At 49.4% G+C, this 22,022-nt stretch overlaps 9 protein-coding genes across 9 annotated transcripts; 5 read left to right on the top strand and 4 right to left on the bottom strand.

Moving 5' to 3' along the window:
* Positions 1 to 157: 157 nt before the first annotated feature.
* On the bottom strand, positions 158 to 2,371 carry ASPSYDRAFT_40766 (DNA primase subunit PRI2). Its single transcript, XM_040846144.1, has 3 exons — positions 1,864 to 2,371; positions 1,261 to 1,811; positions 158 to 1,198 (listed from the first exon to the last, which is right to left on the bottom strand). Exons 1-3 carry the CDS (start codon positions 2,051 to 2,053, stop codon positions 437 to 439), a joined length of 1,503 nt encoding a protein of 500 aa, XP_040705963.1. The 5' UTR covers positions 2,054 to 2,371; the 3' UTR covers positions 158 to 436.
* A 432-nt stretch (positions 2,372 to 2,803) lies between these two features.
* Positions 2,804 to 3,573, top strand: ASPSYDRAFT_85852 (adenylate kinase ADK2; the record flags this gene model as incomplete). Its single annotated transcript, XM_040851572.1, has 2 exons — positions 2,804 to 2,975; positions 3,029 to 3,573. 2 exons carry the CDS (start codon positions 2,804 to 2,806, stop codon positions 3,571 to 3,573), a joined length of 717 nt encoding a protein of 238 aa, XP_040705962.1.
* Positions 3,574 to 3,886: 313 nt separating this feature from the next.
* Positions 3,887 to 4,882, bottom strand: ASPSYDRAFT_55080 (thermonuclease family protein; the record flags this gene model as incomplete). Its single annotated transcript, XM_040848975.1, has 2 exons — positions 3,887 to 4,348; positions 4,469 to 4,882. 2 exons carry the CDS (start codon positions 4,880 to 4,882, stop codon positions 3,887 to 3,889), a joined length of 876 nt encoding a protein of 291 aa, XP_040705961.1.
* Positions 4,883 to 5,354: 472 nt separating this feature from the next.
* On the bottom strand, positions 5,355 to 6,541 carry ASPSYDRAFT_85850 (putative peroxisomal carrier protein; the record flags this gene model as incomplete). Its single annotated transcript, XM_040851571.1, has 4 exons — positions 5,355 to 5,478; positions 5,529 to 5,766; positions 5,821 to 6,371; positions 6,441 to 6,541. The coding sequence occupies 4 exons, from the start codon at positions 6,539 to 6,541 to the stop codon at positions 5,355 to 5,357; spliced, it is 1,014 nt and encodes a 337-aa protein (XP_040705960.1).
* Positions 6,542 to 7,385: 844 nt separating this feature from the next.
* On the top strand, positions 7,386 to 10,122 carry ASPSYDRAFT_55078 (calpain-like protease PalBory; the record flags this gene model as incomplete). The annotated part of the gene is made up of 4 exons (XM_040848974.1): positions 7,386 to 7,436; positions 7,490 to 7,866; positions 7,947 to 8,172; positions 8,224 to 10,122. 4 exons carry the CDS (start codon positions 7,386 to 7,388, stop codon positions 10,120 to 10,122), a joined length of 2,553 nt encoding a protein of 850 aa, XP_040705959.1.
* A 419-nt stretch (positions 10,123 to 10,541) lies between these two features.
* Positions 10,542 to 11,955, top strand: ASPSYDRAFT_55077 (uncharacterized protein; the record flags this gene model as incomplete). Its single annotated transcript, XM_040848973.1, has 4 exons — positions 10,542 to 10,644; positions 10,711 to 10,811; positions 10,887 to 11,018; positions 11,089 to 11,955. The coding sequence occupies 4 exons, from the start codon at positions 10,542 to 10,544 to the stop codon at positions 11,953 to 11,955; spliced, it is 1,203 nt and encodes a 400-aa protein (XP_040705958.1).
* Positions 11,956 to 12,607: 652 nt separating this feature from the next.
* Positions 12,608 to 13,874, top strand: ASPSYDRAFT_27803 (uncharacterized protein; the record flags this gene model as incomplete). The annotated part of the gene is made up of 2 exons (XM_040844440.1): positions 12,608 to 12,948; positions 13,040 to 13,874. The coding sequence occupies 2 exons, from the start codon at positions 12,608 to 12,610 to the stop codon at positions 13,872 to 13,874; spliced, it is 1,176 nt and encodes a 391-aa protein (XP_040705957.1).
* Positions 13,875 to 16,400: 2,526 nt separating this feature from the next.
* On the top strand, positions 16,401 to 17,664 carry ASPSYDRAFT_85846 (NAD-dependent epimerase/dehydratase family protein; the record flags this gene model as incomplete). Its single annotated transcript, XM_040851570.1, has 3 exons — positions 16,401 to 16,443; positions 16,519 to 16,680; positions 16,757 to 17,664. The coding sequence occupies 3 exons, from the start codon at positions 16,401 to 16,403 to the stop codon at positions 17,662 to 17,664; spliced, it is 1,113 nt and encodes a 370-aa protein (XP_040705956.1).
* Positions 17,665 to 18,730: 1,066 nt separating this feature from the next.
* On the bottom strand, positions 18,731 to 21,749 carry ASPSYDRAFT_143126 (DNA topoisomerase 1; the record flags this gene model as incomplete). The annotated part of the gene is made up of 6 exons (XM_040841312.1): positions 18,731 to 18,865; positions 18,922 to 19,371; positions 19,438 to 19,677; positions 19,733 to 21,256; positions 21,333 to 21,565; positions 21,695 to 21,749. 6 exons carry the CDS (start codon positions 21,747 to 21,749, stop codon positions 18,731 to 18,733), a joined length of 2,637 nt encoding a protein of 878 aa, XP_040705955.1.
* Between the last annotated feature and the right edge of the window lie 273 nt (positions 21,750 to 22,022).

Below are 22,022 nucleotides of genomic sequence, written 5' to 3'. Positions count from 1 at the left end.
AAACTGGGAATCAGCTGTGGTCACAAGCTGTTCTATTATTTAGCGATTCACTACCAATGAAAATCTATACGACTATGCAAGTCGTCTGCCTAAAATCTACACATGAGATAAGAAAATTCTACCTAGCATCGGGTCTCGACCATGCTTTCTTACCCTAGGAGCCACCGTATTTGAATACGTACCTGCCACCAGTCCACCGCAAAAATTCACTTGCAATGGTGATATAGACTTGATGAAGGCATGAGATGGGACCAATTGAGGACTATAACGACAATTACACTGGATTTATACCTATTACAATCTGACTATATCCAGACGAATGATTGTTGCAACCGTATTCCACCCCAGAACGCCATACACCGGTAAAACATGCGAAACGCAGGCACCATAGAAGGGACGTGTAAACATATCTTCGTGGCTGTATCTGGAACAACCTCTAGCCATTTCTTTGCGCCTTCCCAGCCTGCTTAAGGAGATAGCTGCGCTTGAAGTAGGTGTTGGGATGGACAATGGTATCGAGATCGATTTCGCTCGCGGAGCCGTCTTCTTTAGCTCTTTTGATTTCAGTCTTATGAGCCCACTCGAAAACTCGGTTGCAGGCAATATGATACCGAGTCTTTTCCACATCCTCTCGTACTCCACGCAGCAGTTCCTTATCGTGCACACCAGTAGACTGAAGAAGCCCGATTAAGTTATCGACAGAATAATGGCGATACGGACATCCGTGAGTTTGCCCAACACCGGGGTTCGAATCATTAAGAATCTTCTGGCATGAATAGGGTGGGTAGCCGCGGCCCCTCCGGTTGACATCACCACCTACATCTCCATAGGCGTGGCGGATATTATACTTGTATCGCGAGTTGAACTCATCGTCGGTAAAGCCCTTGAATGATTGACGCCAGAAGAGAATACACTCTTCGAGTGATAGACCAATGCCCTTGAGGAACAAAGTGTACTGCAATCGACCGTAATGTTTCAAATGGTTGTTCTTGCGTAGTGACATGTGAAGGCTGCGCATGCAAAGCGGGAAATGTTGAGAAAGAGCATCGATGCTACTGGCGGTAATCGGAGCCCCATCCACAAACCCTTCGCCTTCGGAATATACGGATTCGGCGCTTCCAAAATTCTTAGATAGGTGGTCTAGGATAGGGGAGAGACGATCGTCCTCATCTAGTCGCGGCAACGCCCTGCTTGTGAGCTAGAGCGAAGGAGTCAGCTCCGCGTTTTGGTACTAACCGCAAAGCGGGTTTTTCAACTTACCTCCAAAGCACGCTCTAATCGAGCTGTGAATTCGGCAATGATCATGCTTAGCTGCTCTCTTTCGGGAACGTACGCCTTTCCCTTGGATAGGAAAACGGCCCGTCTTTCGACTAATTCGGGTACCGTTTCCCAGTCCACCTTGTACCAAGATTCCTCGTCCGAGCGACGCAACCCTGGCGTCGCGGCGACCAACTGGTCAGAGAGCCCCCGCCTCTCCTCATCACTCACAGATTCCCAATCGAGGTTTAGGCTATCGATAAATGCGCGGCGTTCCCTTGAGTCGTCTGCTTGAAATCTAAATCTGAAGAGCATAGTTTCTGCTCGCGCAAATCTTCGGCGAAGATCTTCAGTGCCTGCAAAGGCTAGTCGGAGAATAAAGTGCGAGTAATGGTCCTTCTGTCGTTCATTTCTGAGTCTGGGATCTGCTGCACCGGCTCGAGATGATGTATTGGAAGAAAGAGGGAGAAATTTCTGGAGGAGGGGTGTGATATGTGCCGTCGTCTCGGCTGCGGTCTTGTTTCGATATGAACATGCCTCGATTTCGGCAAGAACTATGAAAGTTAATGACTCGGCACATACAGCGGATTTAAATGAGATTCGCACTTTTCAATCTGTCAATAGCCCATTGTTCAAATTGCTCAAGCGTTATCTCTGCAGTCGGAGGTGTGTCGTAGAAGTTCAATCGATATGGGTAGTCTTGCTGCTTGAAAATCGGTGTCGCAAATTGCTTCTTTTTAGGGTCAAGGATAGCCCTTCGCTTGGGATCAACCTTATTGAACTCCTGGCGGATCATTTTGAGTTCCTAGAAGTTATTGGCGGTTATGTGGTGAAGTCCTCGTTGTTCTTCAAAACCTCTACTATCGGAAGTGATATCGCCGCGCACCACGACGCGGTGGACGCGACGCCCACGCGCGCCCCCGTATAAGGTCATGTGACCGTATTCCCGCCGGTTGGGCCTGAGGTCCTGGACCGAGGGACAATTTTCGCTGCCATCAACATAAGGCATACTAAAACTATAGGCGTCGTCCATGTGCATGTGATAAACCTCTTAACTTAAATATCATCTTAATATTGCATCAGTACACCCGACTGCCGCACTTATTTCCATAGGGAAACCACACTTTTGTGGCAGTGAATGCTGTTGTTCCTGCTCCTCGCTTTATCCTTGGATCGGAAAAGCCTCCGGAACGTACAGCTCACCGACTTCCTAAAGGAGTAGTCCCGTATGATCCCCGCGGATTTTCTTGCTTTCCCCGGGTTATTGTCGATGGTATCATCTCGGTATTCGACAGAGCTTTCACTTCGATATTGGCCGTTGCGAGATAAACAATTGGCTTTCGGCCTCTATTTACTACCAACCCAATAATTCCAGTACACACCCTGAAAATTCTACAAACAATGGGTCTTTCATAGGATCGAGTCGTTCCTCGAAACCGTCGGCCGTGCTCCTTCGCTTTCTCACTCGAGTCCGATCAACGCTGCCCAATTCTTGTATCTCAATAATCACAATTCAATATAAGACAACAGTACGGCTGTGGGTGCGATGACCCTCACAGCTCGGCAGCTCAAAAAGGCTGCGCGGATCATCCTCGTCGGCGCCCCGGGGGTAGGGAAGGGAACCCAGACCGAAAGATTGCTCTCCAAGTTCCCTGAGCTTGCTTCAATCAGCTCAGGCGATTTGCTGCGCGAACATGTCCGAAACAAGACCTCACTGGGTATGTTGGCCTTCAGAATCTCTGCTATTACCACCGCTAACAATGCTTGATAGGCTTGAAAGCAGAAGCCACAATCCAAGCAGGGAACCTTGTTCCTGACTCCATGATCCTCAACCTTATCTCCTCCGAATTTAACACCAGAGGCTGGCTCTCACAGTCATCGAACCCATCAGGCCCCCCATCCATTTCTCCGTCGGCGTCCTTTATTCTAGACGGCTTCCCTCGCACCGCTTCTCAGGCCACGAGCCTAGATTCCCTCGTACCCATCAATTTTGTCGTCCACTTAGTCACGCCACCCTCAATAATTCTCTCTCGCATAGCCTCGCGCTGGGTACACGAGCCTTCTGGGAGGGTGTACAATACGGACTTCAACGCTCCGAAGGTCCCGGGGAGGGATGATGTTACCGGGGAACCTTTGACGCAGAGAGAAGACGATTCGATTGATACATGGAAACAACGACTTCACAAATTTGAAGAAACGAGTAAAGCCCTACTTCAACACTATCAGCGTAAGGGTTGTTTATGGCGTGTTGAAGGCAACTCGAGTGACGAGATTACACCGAAGCTTCTTGCGGAGTTTGAGCGGAAATTTTGTTAGATATTTGTGGCCTGAATTATATCACGGCTGCGTTATTGTATTTTTACTATATATTGTGCTATTCACCTACCACTAGCGCCATCAGCCCCTGGGTTAGGGACATATGTACTACAATTGACCGGGAATTGATACCCAATGTTACGACTTATCTTTTCCATGTCATTATTTCATTCACATAGCCCATATGTTTGCATCACAGCAATATACCAGAGCATAGTTACACAGTCTCACACATGTATCATGGCCAACCAAGTAAACAAAGATGTGAAAGCAAATATGCAAGTCAAATATAGCGGCGGTATAGTTAACACCTCTACTTCTTCCCATTCCCATTCTTGTCGTTCGGGTGCTCCTCTGAGCCCACCCGGGTCTTATACTCCCTCGGACTTTCGAACTCTTTATTGCGGCGGAATCCCTTCCACATCCCATTCCCTTTCAACTTCGCCCACCATTCAGCGCTCCTATATTTGCTCTCCGTAGCGTCACCACCAAATTCAGCACCGAATTTAGCTTCGTACACAGTCGCCAGTCCCCGCCTGAGCATCTCATATGATACATCTCGACGGCGAAATGGGATCGGGAAGTCAAACGGCCGTCGCACGTACACCGATGCTACAGCCCGCTGGTACTGGTCTGGGCGATGCAGATACACGCGCACGCGGCGGTTTATTAAATACGACGTCAACCATTCGTGTGCTTCCCGGGCATAGGGCTGTTCGGCGCGCCCGAAATGCGCGCGTTCGGGGGCATCAACGCCGGCTAGGCGTATATGGACCTATGGTTATAGCAATCGCGTCAGCAATCCAAGTCAGAGGCAAATGAACAGTCTTGCACAATGCCCAAGCGACTCTTTCATGCAATTTGCGAGTACTCCGCAGCAATGTAAAACACTCACAGTATTATCCCTCAATTCCTTCTTCTCCTTTGGCACCGTCTTCCAGGGCAACCATCCCCAACCGGCAAGCCTCCCACCGGGCGTATGAAACAACCTGAAATTATCCCCATCGCCAACGCTCGTCACTTTACCAAAGATGCTTCGGTTGCGGAAATACGACGCGGGAATGCTCGCCGCATCGGGGTACCGGCGGAGATAGGAACGGTGGAAGCGCGCTGCGCCCAAGATCGCGGAAGTGAGGATTAAGGTTGGGATGAGAGTTCGCGGCTCTGTGAATGCTGACCAGTCAATTGCTGGGTTTGACTTCTCGCTACTGCGGTCTGTAGATGCGAATGGGAGCAGTGAGTGTTGTTGTTGTTCGTCATTGGTGTCTGCGGGGACTTGCGGTTTGGAAGACCATGGCGGCCATCGCATGGCGGCGCATGCCCTCACACTGGGTGAGTAGCTCGTGTATGTCTGATGGGAAACCTTGGAAGTTGCCACGAGGAAGAGGCGTTATAGGGGTAAAGTAAAGTCAAATACGTTCCAAGGTTCCCAAAGTTTCTATGCCAATGTTTGGGAGCGGGAGGCGGTCAAAATATATATTTCGGCAACTTGGGTAGCTCCGCAGTGGTGAAACATCTCCAGCAACGCCTTGGTCATTATTAGTTCCAATGGTCAATTCTGTTTTTCTGAGGGCATTTCGCTACAGGCAGTTTGTAAAGCCATCAACATCGCATTAAAGGAACAAAATTTTCTCTACATGGCGATAAATATACAAGATGTACGTGGAGACCCTTATCCTCGGTTTATAAGTCAAAATCAAACGATTCTACACCCATGCGCCATTTAAAGATAGGAAATATATATAGAAAAAAAAAAGGATGAAAAGAGCCGGCGGATGCCTCTATTTTAAAGTGGCTGGGCGGCTGGCTTGCGCCTTGGATGCCGCTGTATCCACGACCTTGCGGAGCTTCTTCTCTTTGAGGCCCTTGAGGTATGCGAAAAAGACGATGAAGATGAGTTCCATCCTAGAATAGTCAGTACACGAAATGGCAAATGACACGGGATAACGACATACCTCTCCTTGGTCATCATCAGGAGACCCTGGACCAAAAGTCCTTTGAGGATTTGGGGTCCAATGCCCTTAAACAGTGATAGGGGGCCCTCGTTCTGGATGATGAACTGCATGACTTCACTGAAAGTCTTGAAAGGCTTCCCCTTGCGAGCTGGAGGCGGGCGCGATTGAAGGCCAACTTTAGCAACGATAAGTGGCTGAGTTGCGATGGTGGCCATCGCCTTGGAAAGAGCACCGAGAACTATATCAGTGTTAGTACTCCAGATTAACCCACAGTTAGTTTCATGCTACTTACGGAACGCTTCCCACGGTTTAAGGTTGGTTTTCCCGGGGAAAATGATGTCCTTGAGGCGTTGGTAGGCACCGTACGTGATGGCAGGATTCACGACGAGGATCAAACTCGCCTTGAGACCTCTCCATAGACCAGACCAACCGTCCTCGCTGTAAACCACCTCCTTACCGGTTTCGATCAAACCCTTCTTATCATTCTTCGGTTGCGTCTGCTGCCGCGTGGTGATGACAGCAACGGGGATCGTAAATATTTGGGCAACGGCACCAGCCACTGCACCAAGGCTGAGTTCGATAGCTGTTCCTGGGGGCTTGGGCACACTCTTCGATGACATGTAAAGCGTTCTCACAACGCTGTACCAGTAGAAATAGGCGAAGTTTGTAGAAGCGACACCGATAAGAGACCCAGCCATGCCGGAGTATAAGCCTTCAACTCCCTCCTTGTCCAAAATTTTTGTGATCGCATCCCAGGTTGATTTGTAGTGCACATCGTCTGTCGAACTCGGCTTTTCTGGCTCGTCCGCGTTCTTGATTTGGACCTGTAATTTTGTCTTGACACTAGAATTTGACCGCCGTAGTTAGTATATGGGGCTCCTGAAAGTATTAGACAGAAAAGTGGTGGCATACAGGTCAAGAGGGTAGACCATAGCATTTGCAAGAACTGCACCAGTCGCACCCGCAACGGCGCTGCCCCACGGAGAGAGCGTGGGCTTCGATTGACCGGCCATTTCCCCAAGAGAAAGTTCCTCTGAAACCAGTAATTAGCTGGGGTTCATCCACTTATTGATAGAATGAGAGACAAACAAGCCAGATGTTGCGAGAATCTGCTTTATTGGTAGACCGGGTAGGGCCGATGACGGAGGGATGACCACCTAGGTAATGAGGAGCAACTAAATCCGAGAACACGCCGTCTGAAGGGAGGACACCACTCGATAGAACGGAGAAGAGTAAAGACTAAAGACCGAGAGAAGAAGACCAGAGACAATCGAGACTCGGAGGGAGACAGGGCCAGTGCCTAGTGGAAAGAAAATCGGTAGAGGGAGATTCACCTCGGCGCGCGCATGACGAAACGAGCCGAGGTCCAGTTGTGCTGGTTAGAGTTGGGCGATTTTTTGGGTCCAGCAGCTTATCGCCGTCGGCTTGCAGCTGGATCCTCTGCCTCCCGCCGCCCGCCTTTCCCCGCCGAGCAACACCAGCGTTCACTACTCGCTAAAGCGGCTATGGTGAATGGCATCCGTCCCGTGGCTTAAGTTATTGAAGTTGCTTACTCCATTCCTTTTTTATTCCGCGCATTATCCTCGGAATATTGTTGGTTCGACGCCCGCCCTCCCTCGTGTGGATTCGGGGGTTTAAACGGTCGTGTTTGAGCTCATCTTGACCTCGGATGTGAGGCAGGGGTGATCAGCGGAGGCTTCCGGAAAGTCCATAGCAGGATCTGGCTTGATTATTGCGTGTCCGATATTCTGATAGGCGCAGACAGAACGATCTGGATGGTTGCTCTTGAGGAGTGTGGGCTCTGTTGAAGACCCTGGTTGTTTACCTACCAAACGACTATTCCTCTTTGGGGCCAGGATGTCCAGGCCTAATGCAGCAACGCAGAAATCCTTGATTACACGAGCACTGGTATTTGTCCAGATATAGTTTGTTTTGACGGTCGACTACTAACTCGTAGCTAGAAAGCTGAACAGGATGTCTCCGACGCCTCGTCTCAGCCTCAGGCTCTGGAGGCTGCTATAGATGCCGCGGAACACTACATGAAGGCTTTGACCTTGACAACATCTCCCAAAGATAGGAACCTGTTGGATGCAAAATGCAAGGAATGGCTTACACGTGCAGAGAAGATTAAAGAGGCCGAAGACTGGCGGTCCGCCGCTCGATTTCGGGATAGACGCCCTGTGGCTCGTGCTCCTGTCTCGAAGCGGAATCTTACAACTCGCGAAGAAATCATCCTCTTGGAGGGCGCAAAGTTGAATGGCTTTATATTTCCTCCGTGGAAGGTAGAACCGAGCCCGGAGGAGTTTGAGACGGGTGCTGATGGAGATGGGTTATTTACGTAGGTTCAATATCCCTTTGTCTGCTAGTAAATTTGGACTTGGACACCCCCTAGACATGCATATCCTAACAAGATGCTAGCGATAAACCTGAACTTCATCTGTCTTATTTGCAGAGAGACATATTCGCTGGTTGGAAACGGCCGCCTGAGTTGCTCTCTGAGCAAGAAGATGCCGAGGAAACGCAGCTTGCTCCAGTGATGTTTGCCACCGGGAAGACAGACCTAGTGCAGGACCTTTTGACAGATTGCTCTGTAGTGGCTAGTCTCTGCGCGACCACATCGAGGTCGGAACGTGGTCTTGATGAGGTAGTTCCGCTTCTTCACCTATGACGAGTGCGGACGGCTGATGAAACATAGGACCTGCTTCCTGTCGTATATCCCTGCATCTACAATCCGACGAAGCGTTTACTTTCGCCCTCCGGCAAGTACATATTCCGCTTCTACTTCAACGGGTGTTTTCGCAAGGTGATTATTGACGACCGCTTACCGTCGTCGAAGACCTCACGCTCTCTTTACGTGATAGATCGGAATCACGGTAACTTTCTATGGCCTGCCTTGGTAGAAAAGGCATACTTAAAGCTCCGTGGAGGTTATGATTTTCCAGGAAGTAATTCTGGGACAGATCTATGGGTGCTGACGGGCTGGATTCCCGAGCAAGTCTTCCTCCACAATGATGAAGTGACTGCCGACCAGATTTGGTCCAGCGTTTTCAAATCTTTCCACAAAGGGGATGTCCTATTGACGATCGGAACTGGAAAGCTCACAGAGAGGGAGCAGAAAGAGCTGGGTCTTGTCAGTGAGCACGATTATGCGATTCTGGATATGAAGGAATCTAGAGGGCGTCGCCAAATACTTGTCAAGAACCCTTGGGCTGGGGCTGACACCGTATATCCAGCGCTCTTTGCGGAACCTGAGCCAGCTGATAACTTGGCTTCTCTCTCCCCTGGCTCGTTTTGGATGGATTGTGAAAAAGTCCTCCAAAATTTCGAGAACTTATATCTGAACTGGAACCCAGAGCTATTTGCGTACCAGGAGGATATCCACTTTACGTGGGATTTATCGAGCGGCAAGGGGATGGCCGGGTGTTTTGTCAAGAACCCACAATTTGCTGTTTCTACTGAACGTGGCGGTACTGTTTGGTTACTTCTAGGGAGACATTTCAGGACGATTGAATCGCATGCCTCAGATGAGGACGATGAAGACCCATTCGGATTTATAAGCATATATGCATTTAAAGGAGGCAAACGAGTATCACTCAGTGATGGCGCGCTTCATCGAGGCCCATACGTCGACTCGCCGAACACTCTCATGAGACTGGATATTCCTCCGCGAACAACCTATACCGCTGTTGTATCCGAAGAATCCTTGCCTTCCATAAGCCAAAACTTCACACTTTCTGCATTCTCCAAGTCACCGGTGCAAATATCACACGCGCCAAACAAATACATGTGCGTGACCAAAGTTCAAAGCTCCTGGACACCGTCTACAGCCGGTGGAAATGCAGAATCGGCACGATATTCCCTAAACCCGCAGTTCAACATAGAGCTCATAGATCCTACGGACGTGTCCATCGTGTTGGAGCCATCAGACCCCGAACATGCCACTCACGTTAAGTTGTTTTGGTCAGACGGAAAACGCATAGCTCGAGTTCGAAGTCGCGATATCGTTGCAGATAGTGGGGATTATCGCCGCGGCGGCTCGCTAGCAGAAAAGAAGGACCTGGACCCAGGAAAATACACGATTGTCGCATCTACTTTTGCTCCCGATCAACTTGGACCTTTCACCCTTTGGGTTTCCACGAACATCCCCTGCGAAGTGAAACAACTTCCTCCAGAAGCTGCTGGGCGCCGGGCGGTGCTGTCTGACATTGGAATTCTCCTGCCGGGCCAGGACAGAATGCTCGCGCCATTGCAAACTCCTCGGCTGACACGCATCAAACTGACCGCGAGGAGCAGGCAGTCCACAATTGGGAACCGAGCTGTTGGTCCATCGCCCGTGCTGATGACTGTTGAGCTTGGTCAGGGCCCGTACAAGGAGATCCTCACCACATCAGAGGATGGAGAGCATAGCGACTCTATAGCCGGAGTACGCGTGGAGGACTTTGATCTACAGCCTGGCTTAGAGGAGAGAGGCGGGGTGTGGATTGTCCTTGAGAGAATCGGGGGGCCCGGAGGCCAAGTGGAAGATCACTTTGAGGTGGAAGCGCTGGGGGAGGAGAGGGTAGAAATCGGGAAATGGGTAGTTGAAGATGCATGATTGTTGGTATTTGAGCGTGTATGAATAAATTGAACCCGTTGTGGGTAGAGGTTGCCTCCATTGTCATTTGCTGCATGTAGTATAGCCTAGAAGCTTGCTGTAGTGACATAGTTAACTACCAACTGAAACTAATGCTGAGTAACCATCTAGCTGCTGAATATTAAAAATGGCCGTATGAGCTCAGATAGCATCGAGATCCAAGTATATGCCGGTCACACCGAATCTGCAGCCAAGTGCGTACCGTAGTAGAGCAAACAATATATGAGGCTAGTGCGGGGAGCCGCAAATTAGCCTCTGGGTAGCTCCCGCAGTTTGAGTGACCGACCTCCCAACGTCATCCCCACCTCCAGGCACCTTGCGTTCTCCCTCTCATCAATTGCACCTCCTCTGCCCCGAATTTCCAAGCACAACCGAAAAAAATGGCTAGCAATATACCCGCAGCACTGAAGTCTGTGGATGTTGGGCGATTTGCCGTGCGAGCAGCGCAGCTCGAAAAAGCAAAGCCTATCATTGCCTACTGGTGTGAGTTGACGCCGCAACCGTTCCGAGGAAGAACCCCGGCTAACCAGATTGTGTCTTGCGCGACAGGTAACTTTTACATCGTGAACCAAATTATCGAGAGAGGTCTGCATACCTCCGATGATGAAGTGAAACTGTACACAACGGACCTGATGGAGAAACTGGAACAAGTACGTCAAGACCGCGAATACGGGTTAACCTGGGTGGCTGGTAGGCAAGGTGCTGACAAGTTTACTGCTTTGAAGTTCCAGAACCAGAACCGTGATAATGATGCGATTTCGGATTCAATGGCGGCTAGCGCCTACGTGGAGGAGTTTGGACTTGAAGTCTTTGGTCGCGCAGAGGCTGCCATGCGGGCCGATAAAGTGACCAAGTCCGTGCGAGCCTACCTGATAAACTTGGACTTAGGACTGATTTTGCAACAGACAAACAGCAGATACATTCCAGGCAGCCGCGACGTTCCTCGAATTATGCCAGGTCTGGAACCCCCTCGAGGCTGAAGTTGCCGCGAAGGTGAAGTTTGCAAAGTACCATGCCGTGAGGATAGCGAAGGCGATCAAGGCGGGAGAAGACCCCAACGCATCGAACCCGAAGATCGAGGAGGAGGTAGAACCAACGGAAGATTTACCTCAGGGCGAGCCAACCGAACTCGATGCCGCCGCTCCGTCGTCGCAAATACCTATGCAACCAAGGGTTGAGGACGTTCCTGACGAATCTCAGCCCGCGCAATCTTCAAATTCACCACTTACCCTGCCACAGCCGCCAACAACGTTTACCGATCTGCCATCCGCTCCTGAAGGTCCTGCATCGACACCCGGTCGAGCTATGGATGTAGGGCCGGACGAAGACTCGCCACTCAATCTCCCATCGGCGCCGAACACCTTCGCTTCAGAAACGTCCCATAATCTTCCTGATACGCCGACAAATATTGGAGCACACCATCGGCCAAATCCGTCCAATGAGTTCCAATCATTCCCTCCACCATCTACAATGCCTCCTACGAACCCAGCACCAGCACCTGCTCCGCACAATGTCGACTCCTTTTATAATGCCCCTAGCGCTGGTGGTCCATCGCATTTTGTGCCACCTTCTGGACCCGGTCGTGAAGTGCCATACCAGCCTCAACCCGTTGCAACTCCACCCTTAGCTGCGCCTGCAACATATAACCAGGCGCCTTCGCACGGCATTGACGATCAAGCAATTTCCCAGGCTCAAAAACATGCTCGATGGGCTGTATCCGCGCTCACCTTTGACGATGTAAACACAGCAATCAAAGAGCTACGGAACTCTCTGAAGCATCTTGGAGCGGAGTGAACTTTGCTCAGCGTTGCTTTGGGATCGCCGATATGAGGAGGGAATTTTGCATTTGGTGATTATGTTCCAGACATCGACGGTCAGCGTATGTGTTCTAATATTATGTGCATTCAGCATAATGACTATCATGATTTAACGACTTGCGTCTCTTGAGGTATTCAATCTCATAACTAATACTCCCCTTGAGCACTTGTAGTGTTACAGACAATCACGTTCTTGTCCTTAACCTCTTAACTTCTCAACCACAGCATCTGAAGGATTTTTCTTTTAACTAAATAATGCTATGGCAGTACCGGAGAACTTGGTATCTAAGATTCAAACATCGATAACCTCTGGATGATTTCTCACCGACTTTGCTATATAACAGTAGAGAAACCCTTTTGATGACAATAAACATGAAGTTTTATTTGAGGCAAAGGAAGTGAGACATAAAGATCCCCGGACTTTGAAAAAGTGAATTGACAGAGGCCAACCGATTTCTAAGCCATACTCTCTCTTTACCCTTGGTAATGTGCTCAACCCCTCAGAATGATGATATTTGACGTGCTTCACTCCTTTGTTTTCTTCCACCTTTCTGATTCCTTGTTTACCTTTCCTGATAAATATCTACCCATCCAATGAGTGTCACCTCATCACATCCCCTTTCATCACCATGGCTAGAATGAACAATTTTGGATTCCCGGCCCCCAAGAGGGTCCCAGCCATAAACAGTGAAGACCTGGCCATGTGTAAGAGAGACCGTGACTTCACGAACATTCTAGACCTGAAGTTCGAACACCATAACAAGTTTATCAGGAGTTTGAGGCAGCACGTCGAGCTCTCCCACACATGGAAGGAGATTCGAGTCTCTGCACCTGCTAGAGAATCCTGCATTGACCGGTTTTTGGACATCTACGGAGCGGAGTACTGGAGTGTTCAGAACCGTAGCAAGTACATAATGTCTGATTCTGTGGCCCGAGGGGACGAAGTTCGCTATCCCGCGGATATTAACGAGTGAGTTTTCTATTTTTATTTTTATTCTTTTATTCTTCCTCGTACTGGCTTACTTATGTGTTGGACGAACGACACTGACCGCACGCCTCAGTATCAAAGAGACCCTCGTCATCCTCCTGAAGAAGAAAGCCGACAGTATTCTAAAAGACACCCAGATGGAAGAACCTGCGTCCTCGGCGTCCTTTCGTTTCCCGCGTACACCTGCACCAGAGACCACCAGAGAACCACAGCTAGATTTCAGGTTGACCGTCCCGTGCCTGCAACAGCAGAAATATGAAGAAGAAGGAAAAGAAGAAGGGGAGGACACGGAGGTTGAGCCACCGAGATCCTCTGGCTCCCGTCGGCTCCGGGGAGGTATCGCGACCAGGCCTGACGTTCGTGTCATTCCCCCCAATGACACTAGTCATCTGAGTTCTCTTGACTCCGTCTCCACAAGGGCTACCGATACTCCTCCAGAAAATTCAAAGATGTCAACTCTTAATCTTGTAGATGAGAGTGTTGCAAAGTCACTTTATTCAAGATACCTTCGCGATACTTTCCTCCTGGTATCGACAGACCAGAACCAGGTACATGTTGCTCCCGCTTGGGTCAAGTTCCAGAACTTCAAGTCCGCGTCTACCTTCCTCTTAGATATGGGCCGTGAGCTCGGTCTAGAAAAACAGTGGTGGACGCCCGATGCACAGATGGAAGTTGAAGGTGGTGCTAGGGCTCACCAAGCTGACTATGTCTCCGCGGCGCAGAGCGTTATCGCCATGGCGTCTGTCAAGTTCATGTGGTCTGAAGAAGAGGTTTTAGTACGCTGGGGAAATGATAGTGATTGGGGGATTGTGATGCAGTTTATCCAGAAGGCCTGGATAGCTAAGGAATTTGGCCATGGGGTTTTTGATCTTTTCAAAGTTGGCGTCGTTATTCATCTTGAGCTGTAGGACAGTCCAGCTTGGACCTTGCTGAGACGTTTTATCGATGGGTACGCGTATCTGAGTCAATTGGAGATAGGAGGATCTTGCGATGATTTTATGGAGTTACAGATAATTCGTCAATAATGCTACGCTTTCATTTCGAGTTCAACTTCCGTAGAGAATTAAGCTCATGGTTCTTCATCTTCTTTAAATCCTTCTGCCGCTAACTCTCTACGGTTGCACCGTTACAACCTAATGTTCAAGGAAGAATCATCCGCAGTTAGAGTTTACAGTATCTACCCCAAACTCCCAACGGTGGTTCATGAATCATGAGGCTGGTACGAACCATGGAACAAAACACGCGAAGCTCAAAGTCGGACCGAGATTTACCTACCGATACACTGACGTCAACAGTTCTTGTTCAGCAGTGGGTTGCAGTATCAACTGGCTGTGCAATTCTAGCTTGCACACAGCGCGAAGTAGAGGTGGGGGATTTTAGTATTTGGAAACCATCGTAAGGATCTGTCTTAGCGATGGAACAACGAGATTTTTTTGCTGACCGGTACATTGAGACCTGCAGGCTGCGACTGTAGTAGAGTGGATTGAGATTAAAAATCCCCACTGAGCCGCAGATCCTGGTTTATTCCCTGTAGATGATCAAGCGGAAAATCCTCCGTCGACGCAGGGTTAAGGGGAATTAATTTGGGAGTCCTTTGGGAGTGTTTGCAAAGGTGTTCAAGCTGACGATCGATAATATATCTAAATCGCCGCCCGTTTGACTGGTGTCTGATTTTGGAAGCAAGGGACGAGCAGAACTTTTTTGTAAGGACACCGTATGCATGTCTTATTGTGATTATCTCCCCGGACTTCGTCATCCCTGCAGGGAACTCGGGCGTTCCGGGGAGGCGAGCAATCGCAAATTTCAATTTTATTCAGTCATTGACCCATGATCGACTCCCCATGCCGATTATTGATGTGCGTTGTAGTTTGCCAGACTTGTTTCACTCTGTTGTCTTGCGTTTAGCCGCCTGGGTCCATCGTCTTTCTATTGATAGAATATCTTGCGCTTGTTCCGCAAATTAGCTCTATGAAGAGCATCGAATAGCCTTTGACAAGAAGAAGGAATGTCTGAGGTAGGGCAAGAGGGAGGAGATCTCCGGCGCGGCCACGACACTATTCTCCATTGTTGCACCGGTCGTGTGGCGGAAACAGTTCGTCAAAGTATCACATTTAGGCGCAAAGTCAAAGCCGCGCACCACTGCACAATGGTCAGTGATGACTGGTCACTGCGCCCACTCAACGCATGGATCATGTTCTCCTCCAATATGCGCAAAGTGCATACCCATGTCTTTTGTGGAGCTCGAGCTCCGTAGTCTGCCTTGCGTTGCCTTAGGTAGCTACTCGGTTTCCCAGATATGTACCCTTGGCAAGTGAATATTGTTTGGGATAGGCTGAAGGATGCGACAGGTACGCTGCCTCCCTTGACCGCGAAAGTATCCAAAATCGCCTCGTGTTTCTCGTATCGTCTTCAACGGCGCGTTCTGAGCAGTTTGAGATGCTCCAAGTCAAATTTCCAAGGGTGGAGCGTTGGTGCAGACGTCCCACAACGCGCCGCTTGGCAGGGGAACGACAGTCTGACCTGTCCTCATGACCAGAACCCACGATGCCGCCGCCGAAATTTCTAGATGCAGCGCTAACGGCGTTCGTTCGGCGATGGCTTGGAGGGGCGTCATCCCCGTATTGGAGTGAAGTTGCTTTTTCTGCTTGCATCCCCAGCGATTGTCGTGCAAGCTTTGGCCGGATCGATGAGCGACACTGACGTTTAATCATTACTCGTTAGTCTATTTTGTTGAGCAATGCATAATATGGAGGCAAAGCTATGACAACAAAGCAGTCCATAAGGGCCCGCGGGTGTGGTCATAGTTAGCAAGACGAAGGGGATCGGCAGCCCACGAAAGAGGCAGGACTGTAGAGCATGGACTAACTAGATGGACACTGACATGGGTGGTAATATTAAAGAATCCACCCTGCGTCGAGTGTTCCCGGCGCAGGTTCTCGAGACGAAGCAGGCTGAGTTGATTGAGTTTCATCCGAACGCCCGGGGTTTCTGTCTGATTATTATTCTTGACTCTGAATCGTCGTCCGCCCCAAACGGGTTACCCCCAAACCTTCTCCTCTCCCTCGAATCTCTTGTCCTTGTTTCTTTCTTTCTCCATCCTCTCCCTTCTTTGCTTTCTCCATCTTCGACCTTCAACTGAACGGCTCTTCAAAGGGCACCCAGTCTCTTCCGCTCACTTCACAACATACTGCCACCGAGACTCGATATCCGTGGCTTTGAGTCGCGCCTGGCCCACCATATTGTCGACTCCGCGGCTCTCCCGAAGAACCGCCACAGACTGACATCTCTCCCTTCACCTCCCCGCATTCTTCTGACTATATCTGGGTGCGCAGCGCTACAGTCTGCACTGGGCTACAACTTGTACATTACCCCATAAACTCCGACAAAAAATATACAGCTTTGGGATCTACACACCTTATCGCCCCTCACTCACCATGGCCGACAAGAAGCCATCCGTCCTGATTATCGGAGGTTTGGGTATGTGCACCACGCCACGCTGCTCAAATTTGGAGCAATATGACGGCTTGACTAACCTTGAACGTTACGACACAGGATTCATCGGTCGCCACCTGGCCCTTTATATCCATGAAAATAATCTCGCTTCGGAGGTGCGACTTGTTGATAAGGTCCTTCCACAGCTAGCTTGGCTAGCCCCAGAGTTCGAGGAAGCTTGCTCGAAAGACAAATTCGTGCAGGCTGATGCTACCCGAGAACGTGAGCGCCCTTGCTCGTCTGCCTTTGTATTGGCTGACTCTCAGGATTGTTGTTGGCTGACTTCCATTTCACCTAGAGCATCTGCCACGCATTTTTGATCGCGCTAATGGCGAACAATTTGACTATGTGATCAACTGCGGCGGCGAAACGAGACATTCTCAACCCGATGACGTCTATCAAGCCCGAAGCTACAATCTGAGTATAGCGTTGGCTCGTGAGGTTTCTCGTCGGGGAATTCGCTCTTTCGTTGAATGTTCCACTGCCCACGTTTACAAGTCTGGATCCACGCCTCGAAAAGAAGACGATAAACTCCAAGCATGGCACAACCTAGCCAAGTGGAAGCTGAAAGCGAACGAGGAGCTACTCAAGATCCCTAACCTCAATTACATTGTGTTGCGACTGCCCAACGTGTTCGGTGAATACGAGTCTGGGCACTTTGCCATGGGAATCTGCCTCGCCAGAGTATACTTGGATATGGAAAGAGATCTTGAATTTCTCTATTCCAAGGATTTGAAGACCAATACTCTTTACGTCAAAGACGCCGCCAGTGCTCTGTGGAGGGCCGCCGAATGGAGATTCAATGCTCCTACAGATGGTTCCGTTCCGATTATGTACAATGTTGTCGATCACAACAATACAACCCAGGGCCAAATGGCCGATGCCCTCACAGAGGTTTTTGGGCTGAAATGCTCATTCTTGGGCTCGCTGGCGTCGCAATTTGCCAAGCTGAACATGGACGATGTGGTTGACGACATGAACGAAGTGGCCTTGCAAGGCTGGTCTGACTTGGTCGAAGAAAAGGGCATTGAGCGCCCGGGTCCTATTAGTCCATTCATCGAGAAAGATGTACTTCGAGACCAGGATATGTCGATTGATGGCACTTTATTCGAAACGACCACTGGCTGGAAGCCGACCAAGAACTTTGGCCCCGATTGTATTCGAGACATGGTTGAGAGCTACAAGCGGATGGGTTGGTGGCCATAGATGGCTGTCGTTACGCTAACTATCTCTTTCATCTTGTCAAACTGTCGAACATTAGAGCGCAGAGAACGATGGACACCGGTAATGACCCTGATAACGAAAACCGTGGTATTCACCGCGTATGACTACGGAATCTACATCACAAACTCGAGCCACGGATCCTCTTGATCAAAAGCACCTACATATAGACCGCATTCTCTCGGCCATCTTCCTCGTTTCTTGAACGGCCAAATCACGCAACTCACCACCCTGTAATTTATAATATTCCTTTCTTTTTGCCGTCTTGAACCTATTCTCAGCTGGAACACTGGTTTGTTCCATTACTGTCTCTTATTTTCTTTTTTCCGCTTTTCTATGTCCAGATGATCTACTTCTCTCTTAGCGTTTCATCCTGGCTTTGATGTATGGCCATCACGCACAGCTAGAGCTTGGTCTATGTTGAACGGATTGCATTCCCTGGATGAACGAGTCTTCTATTTTATTTTACGGACCTCTCATTATATTGCTATACACGGATGTACTCTAATCCTAATGGGGCTCGTCCATGTCATTTGTTTGAATTGCACGGTGTTTCTTTTAGTAATTGATAGCCATGGCATTGGTCAATATATTTGGAATTGGGACCTTAGTGACAAAGGGTTTGGGTTAGGTAGACATGATCTGAATCCCAGGCTGTTTTCATGAATAAAGTGGTTGTTGCAACTTGTAAGTGGCGCTGGATTTGATTAGATATCAGCTCTTCTAATTGTAAAGCTAGCTAAGGCAAAATGCATGTTTGTGTAGTGTATAGTATAAGTATAGTCTGTAGACTCGTGGTTTTCATACCACTCCATGTGGTTTAAAAAAAAACCAGAAGTGATGCCAATATTTGTGAGGTAGTGCCCTCCAGAGTTGTTGAGGAGCGGTGGGAGGGCACAAAACGTGTATGGCGTACACACAGAAGAACTGAGGCACATGTGAAGAAAATGCTTGAAAATGCGTGGGAGTTTTGCAATCGGCCGTAAAGGTGGATAGCGGTAGTTGTGATCAAAACAAAATGAATAACAAGAAGATCCAAATGTAGTTCAGTTTAGAACTCCCAGTCCTCATCGACGGACTTGATTGCCCACTCGAATTTCTCTCGCAGAGACTTCGAGAAGAATTTCTCCATCGGGACGTTAAATTTCTTGCTGAAAACGACTGTGAGCCGAGGGTCGATGTAGTTCTGCTGATAGTTAGACATTTTTCACCAAGAGACGAAGGGATGTATGGGAAACTCACAATTTTCGAGGTGCCCAGGGCCACCTCCTTGTTGTCTTCTTTATCTTGAGCTTGGAGCTCCATGTTTTCGACACGCTGTTTGATTTTCGTGATGGCAGCCTCCAGTTTCTCGATGGTTGGGCCCCGTCCCTCGGCCTCCACCTTGCCAGATTTGTTCTCTTTGTTGTACTTCTTTTCTAAGTCCTTTGCAACCTCCAGTCGGCTTTCGAGTTCGCTCGCCTTCATCTCTTTCTCACCCTCCGCAGCAAGTTTTTCGTTATCCTTCTCGAATTTCTTCTTGATTTTCTGCCGCTGCTCTTCGACCAAGAAAGCTTGGTGCTCTTTGACCCACTCCTCGTCGATGTCTTCATCCAACTCGAAAAATGCAGCACCCTTCTTCTTCTTTAAGGATGGTTCCAAATCAAGCATCATCTGCTTGAGACGCCACATCTGATACCGTTGGCCCTTGATCTGTACATGGATGATTGATTAGCCATTTCTGTATTTGAATTCCCAAGTTGAAACCACTGGACTTACCCGCTCGCTCATCTTCTCCATTTGATTAGCATGGGATGCTGCAACTGTTCGCTTGTGATTACACAAGATAGCAACTTTCCTATTTGCATCATTGTACGCCTTGACCTTTTCTGCATTGGTACCTGTAGCGTGCATGTCTTTGAGCAGTTCAGCCATCGTGTGAGATGCGTTGTAGGTACGGAACACTTTCGCAGTTAGGCCTTGCATGTATTGAGAAAGATGTTTGTTCAGCGCGGATGTCTATGACGGTTAGCAAGGTGTTTGCCATTTCGACCTCCCCAGGTGCACAACTTACAGTTAAGCGATCAAAGATCTCATCGCCGTCCTTCTTGGGTGCCTTCTTGAAGATTTTCAGGTTTTTGAAGACTTGCATATCGACTTCTACCTCGTCATAGAACCGGATACTGTCCTTACCCAGGAAATCGAAGACCACTTTGTTCGGAGGTTTGAGTGTGACATTCTCGTATTTCAGAGAACAGCAGCCCACAGTTTCAGCCTCATCCTCACCTTTCTCGTTACCCGCACGAAGAGCAAACTGGTCAATGAGATAGACAGCCGTAGCCTTCTGTCGCTCCACCATCAACTCATTCTTCAAGTTCTTCTGGTAGTCCTTGCGGATGCGGGCGATGTGTTTTTTAAGTTCACGGGCCTTTTCGAACTTCTTGTAATCACTCTGGCCCTTGACGTCGGAATTAGCGGCAAGCATGACATACTTGTAGTTGCCATTGATGTTTTCCTGCCACATAGCGAGCCACGTGCCTTCTTGGTCATGCTTCACTTCCTTCCACTTATGACCTTCGGCAGGGGGAGGCACGCGAGCCTCCTTGCCAATGTTGATGGTGATCTGCTCTGGCTGGACTCGTGATTTGACATGACCCGTCTTTGGATGCTCACCACGACCACGGAAAAGCGAGGGCGGTTCGACTCGGAAATTGCCGACTTTCTGTTTGCGACCGTCCCACATGCAGAACATATACGGAGCCTCCTGTTCATCCTTTTCGGCCTTAAGACGCTTCTTCTCAGCGGGTGGTAGAGCCTTTTTCTCTTGGCGTTGCGTATCATAATAATGAAAGATCGGCTGGAAATCACATTTCGAAAATTCCTTGATGTCGATCTTGTTGCCCTTTTGGTCTTTTGCGCCGCCGGTTTTCTTCAAAATGGCTTTGAAATCGGTGAAGAAGTTCTTTTGGAATGTAGGGTTTTCCACATGTTGAGTCGAGTTTAACATACCGCCGAAGAATCCCGCGACTTCTTCCGCATCGGGGTGAAGGTCAACGGGGATACCGTCGTATTTCATCTTGACGTTCTTAGGAAGTGGCTCATACGGCGGAGGAAAAACGACACCGTTGTGTTCGAGAGTCTTCCACTTGATAGTTCCATCGCCCTTCGTCGGGTCTTCCCACCACTTGTATTCTTCTTCTTCCTCCTCGGCTTCTTCGCTTTCCTCCTTCTTTACCGGAGTAGCCTTCCCATTCTTCTTAACTGGGGTGGATTGTCCTGATTTCGGTTCAGCCTTCACCTGCTTCAGGGTTTGCTTTGTCGAGGCTGGCTCCTTTTTCACCCCGTTCGTCTGCTTCTTGGTGGCAGTGGCAGTGGTAGGCTTGCTTGTCTTTCGGTTCGGTGCTACTTCCTTCTCTCCCTTAACCTGAATCTTCTTCTTCTCGGCTGCCAACTTCCTTTCGATTGGGACATCTGAGTCGGATTCGTCACCGATGGCGGTCTCAGAAGCCTTGGGAAGTTTCTTTCCGTTGAGTGCGAGAGGGACATCGTCATCTGTCTCTGGATCTTCGTGTTTCACTGAAGTGCGACGACGTTTGCTCTGTCGGATAGTCAGCCGTTGAAACAGAAAGCAACGGCAGTAGTGCCGTAGAAGTTGGGGGCGCGGGTAGATGTACCAGAGGCTCGTCCTCCTCACTACTTTCTGGCTCCGCATATGATTTTGCTTGACCAACGCTAGTTCGCGCCTTCCTTTTGCTCGCATTAGCGACGCCATCGGTGTCCTTCATCTCAACGTCCCCGTCTGGCTGCTCCCCATCTGGCTGAACCGGTCCAAATCGAATGGAGACTCCAGGGTCAACATGGCCGTTAGTTCCCGTTGCGCCGTTCGTTTTGACGTTCGATTGGCCACCTAATTTCGCATGAGACAATGGTCAGAATATGACTTGTAGTCGGCCACAAAGTAGGATAGATTTTCGGAGAGCGGACGAGTGGGACGAAAATCGCGCCTCTACGATGACGAGCGCAAGCCGCGACTTACCAGAGGATCTACCGTTCATCTTGACAAGCGGGGTATCGTCTTCCGAAGAGCTCATGTTTGCGAGAGCTAGACGGACTGGATTGCGTCGAGTAGTGAGTTTATAGAAGAGACGGGCTCGGTGCGCAGGGAGGTAAAGACTCGGGATTGACCTGCCAAGCTTGTAGAGCCGAACTGGCGCTTGACGAAGAATGAAGTCAATGATGATCTGACCAATGAAAAGGGAGAGAAGAGAGTGAAGTAAGATAGCTGGGAGTGAGTGAGTGAGAGGTGTTAGGACAGAGGCATTGGGTGTGCGGGAATAGGAGGTACACAGAGGGTGAGTCCGCAC

Source organism: Aspergillus sydowii (assembly GCF_001890705.1).
Source record: "Aspergillus sydowii CBS 593.65 unplaced genomic scaffold ASPSYscaffold_2, whole genome shotgun sequence".
NCBI classification, from domain to species: domain Eukaryota; kingdom Fungi; phylum Ascomycota; class Eurotiomycetes; order Eurotiales; family Aspergillaceae; genus Aspergillus; species Aspergillus sydowii.
The sequence above is the reverse complement of the archived record's forward strand: the minus strand, read 5'-3'. Positions and strand labels throughout refer to the sequence as shown.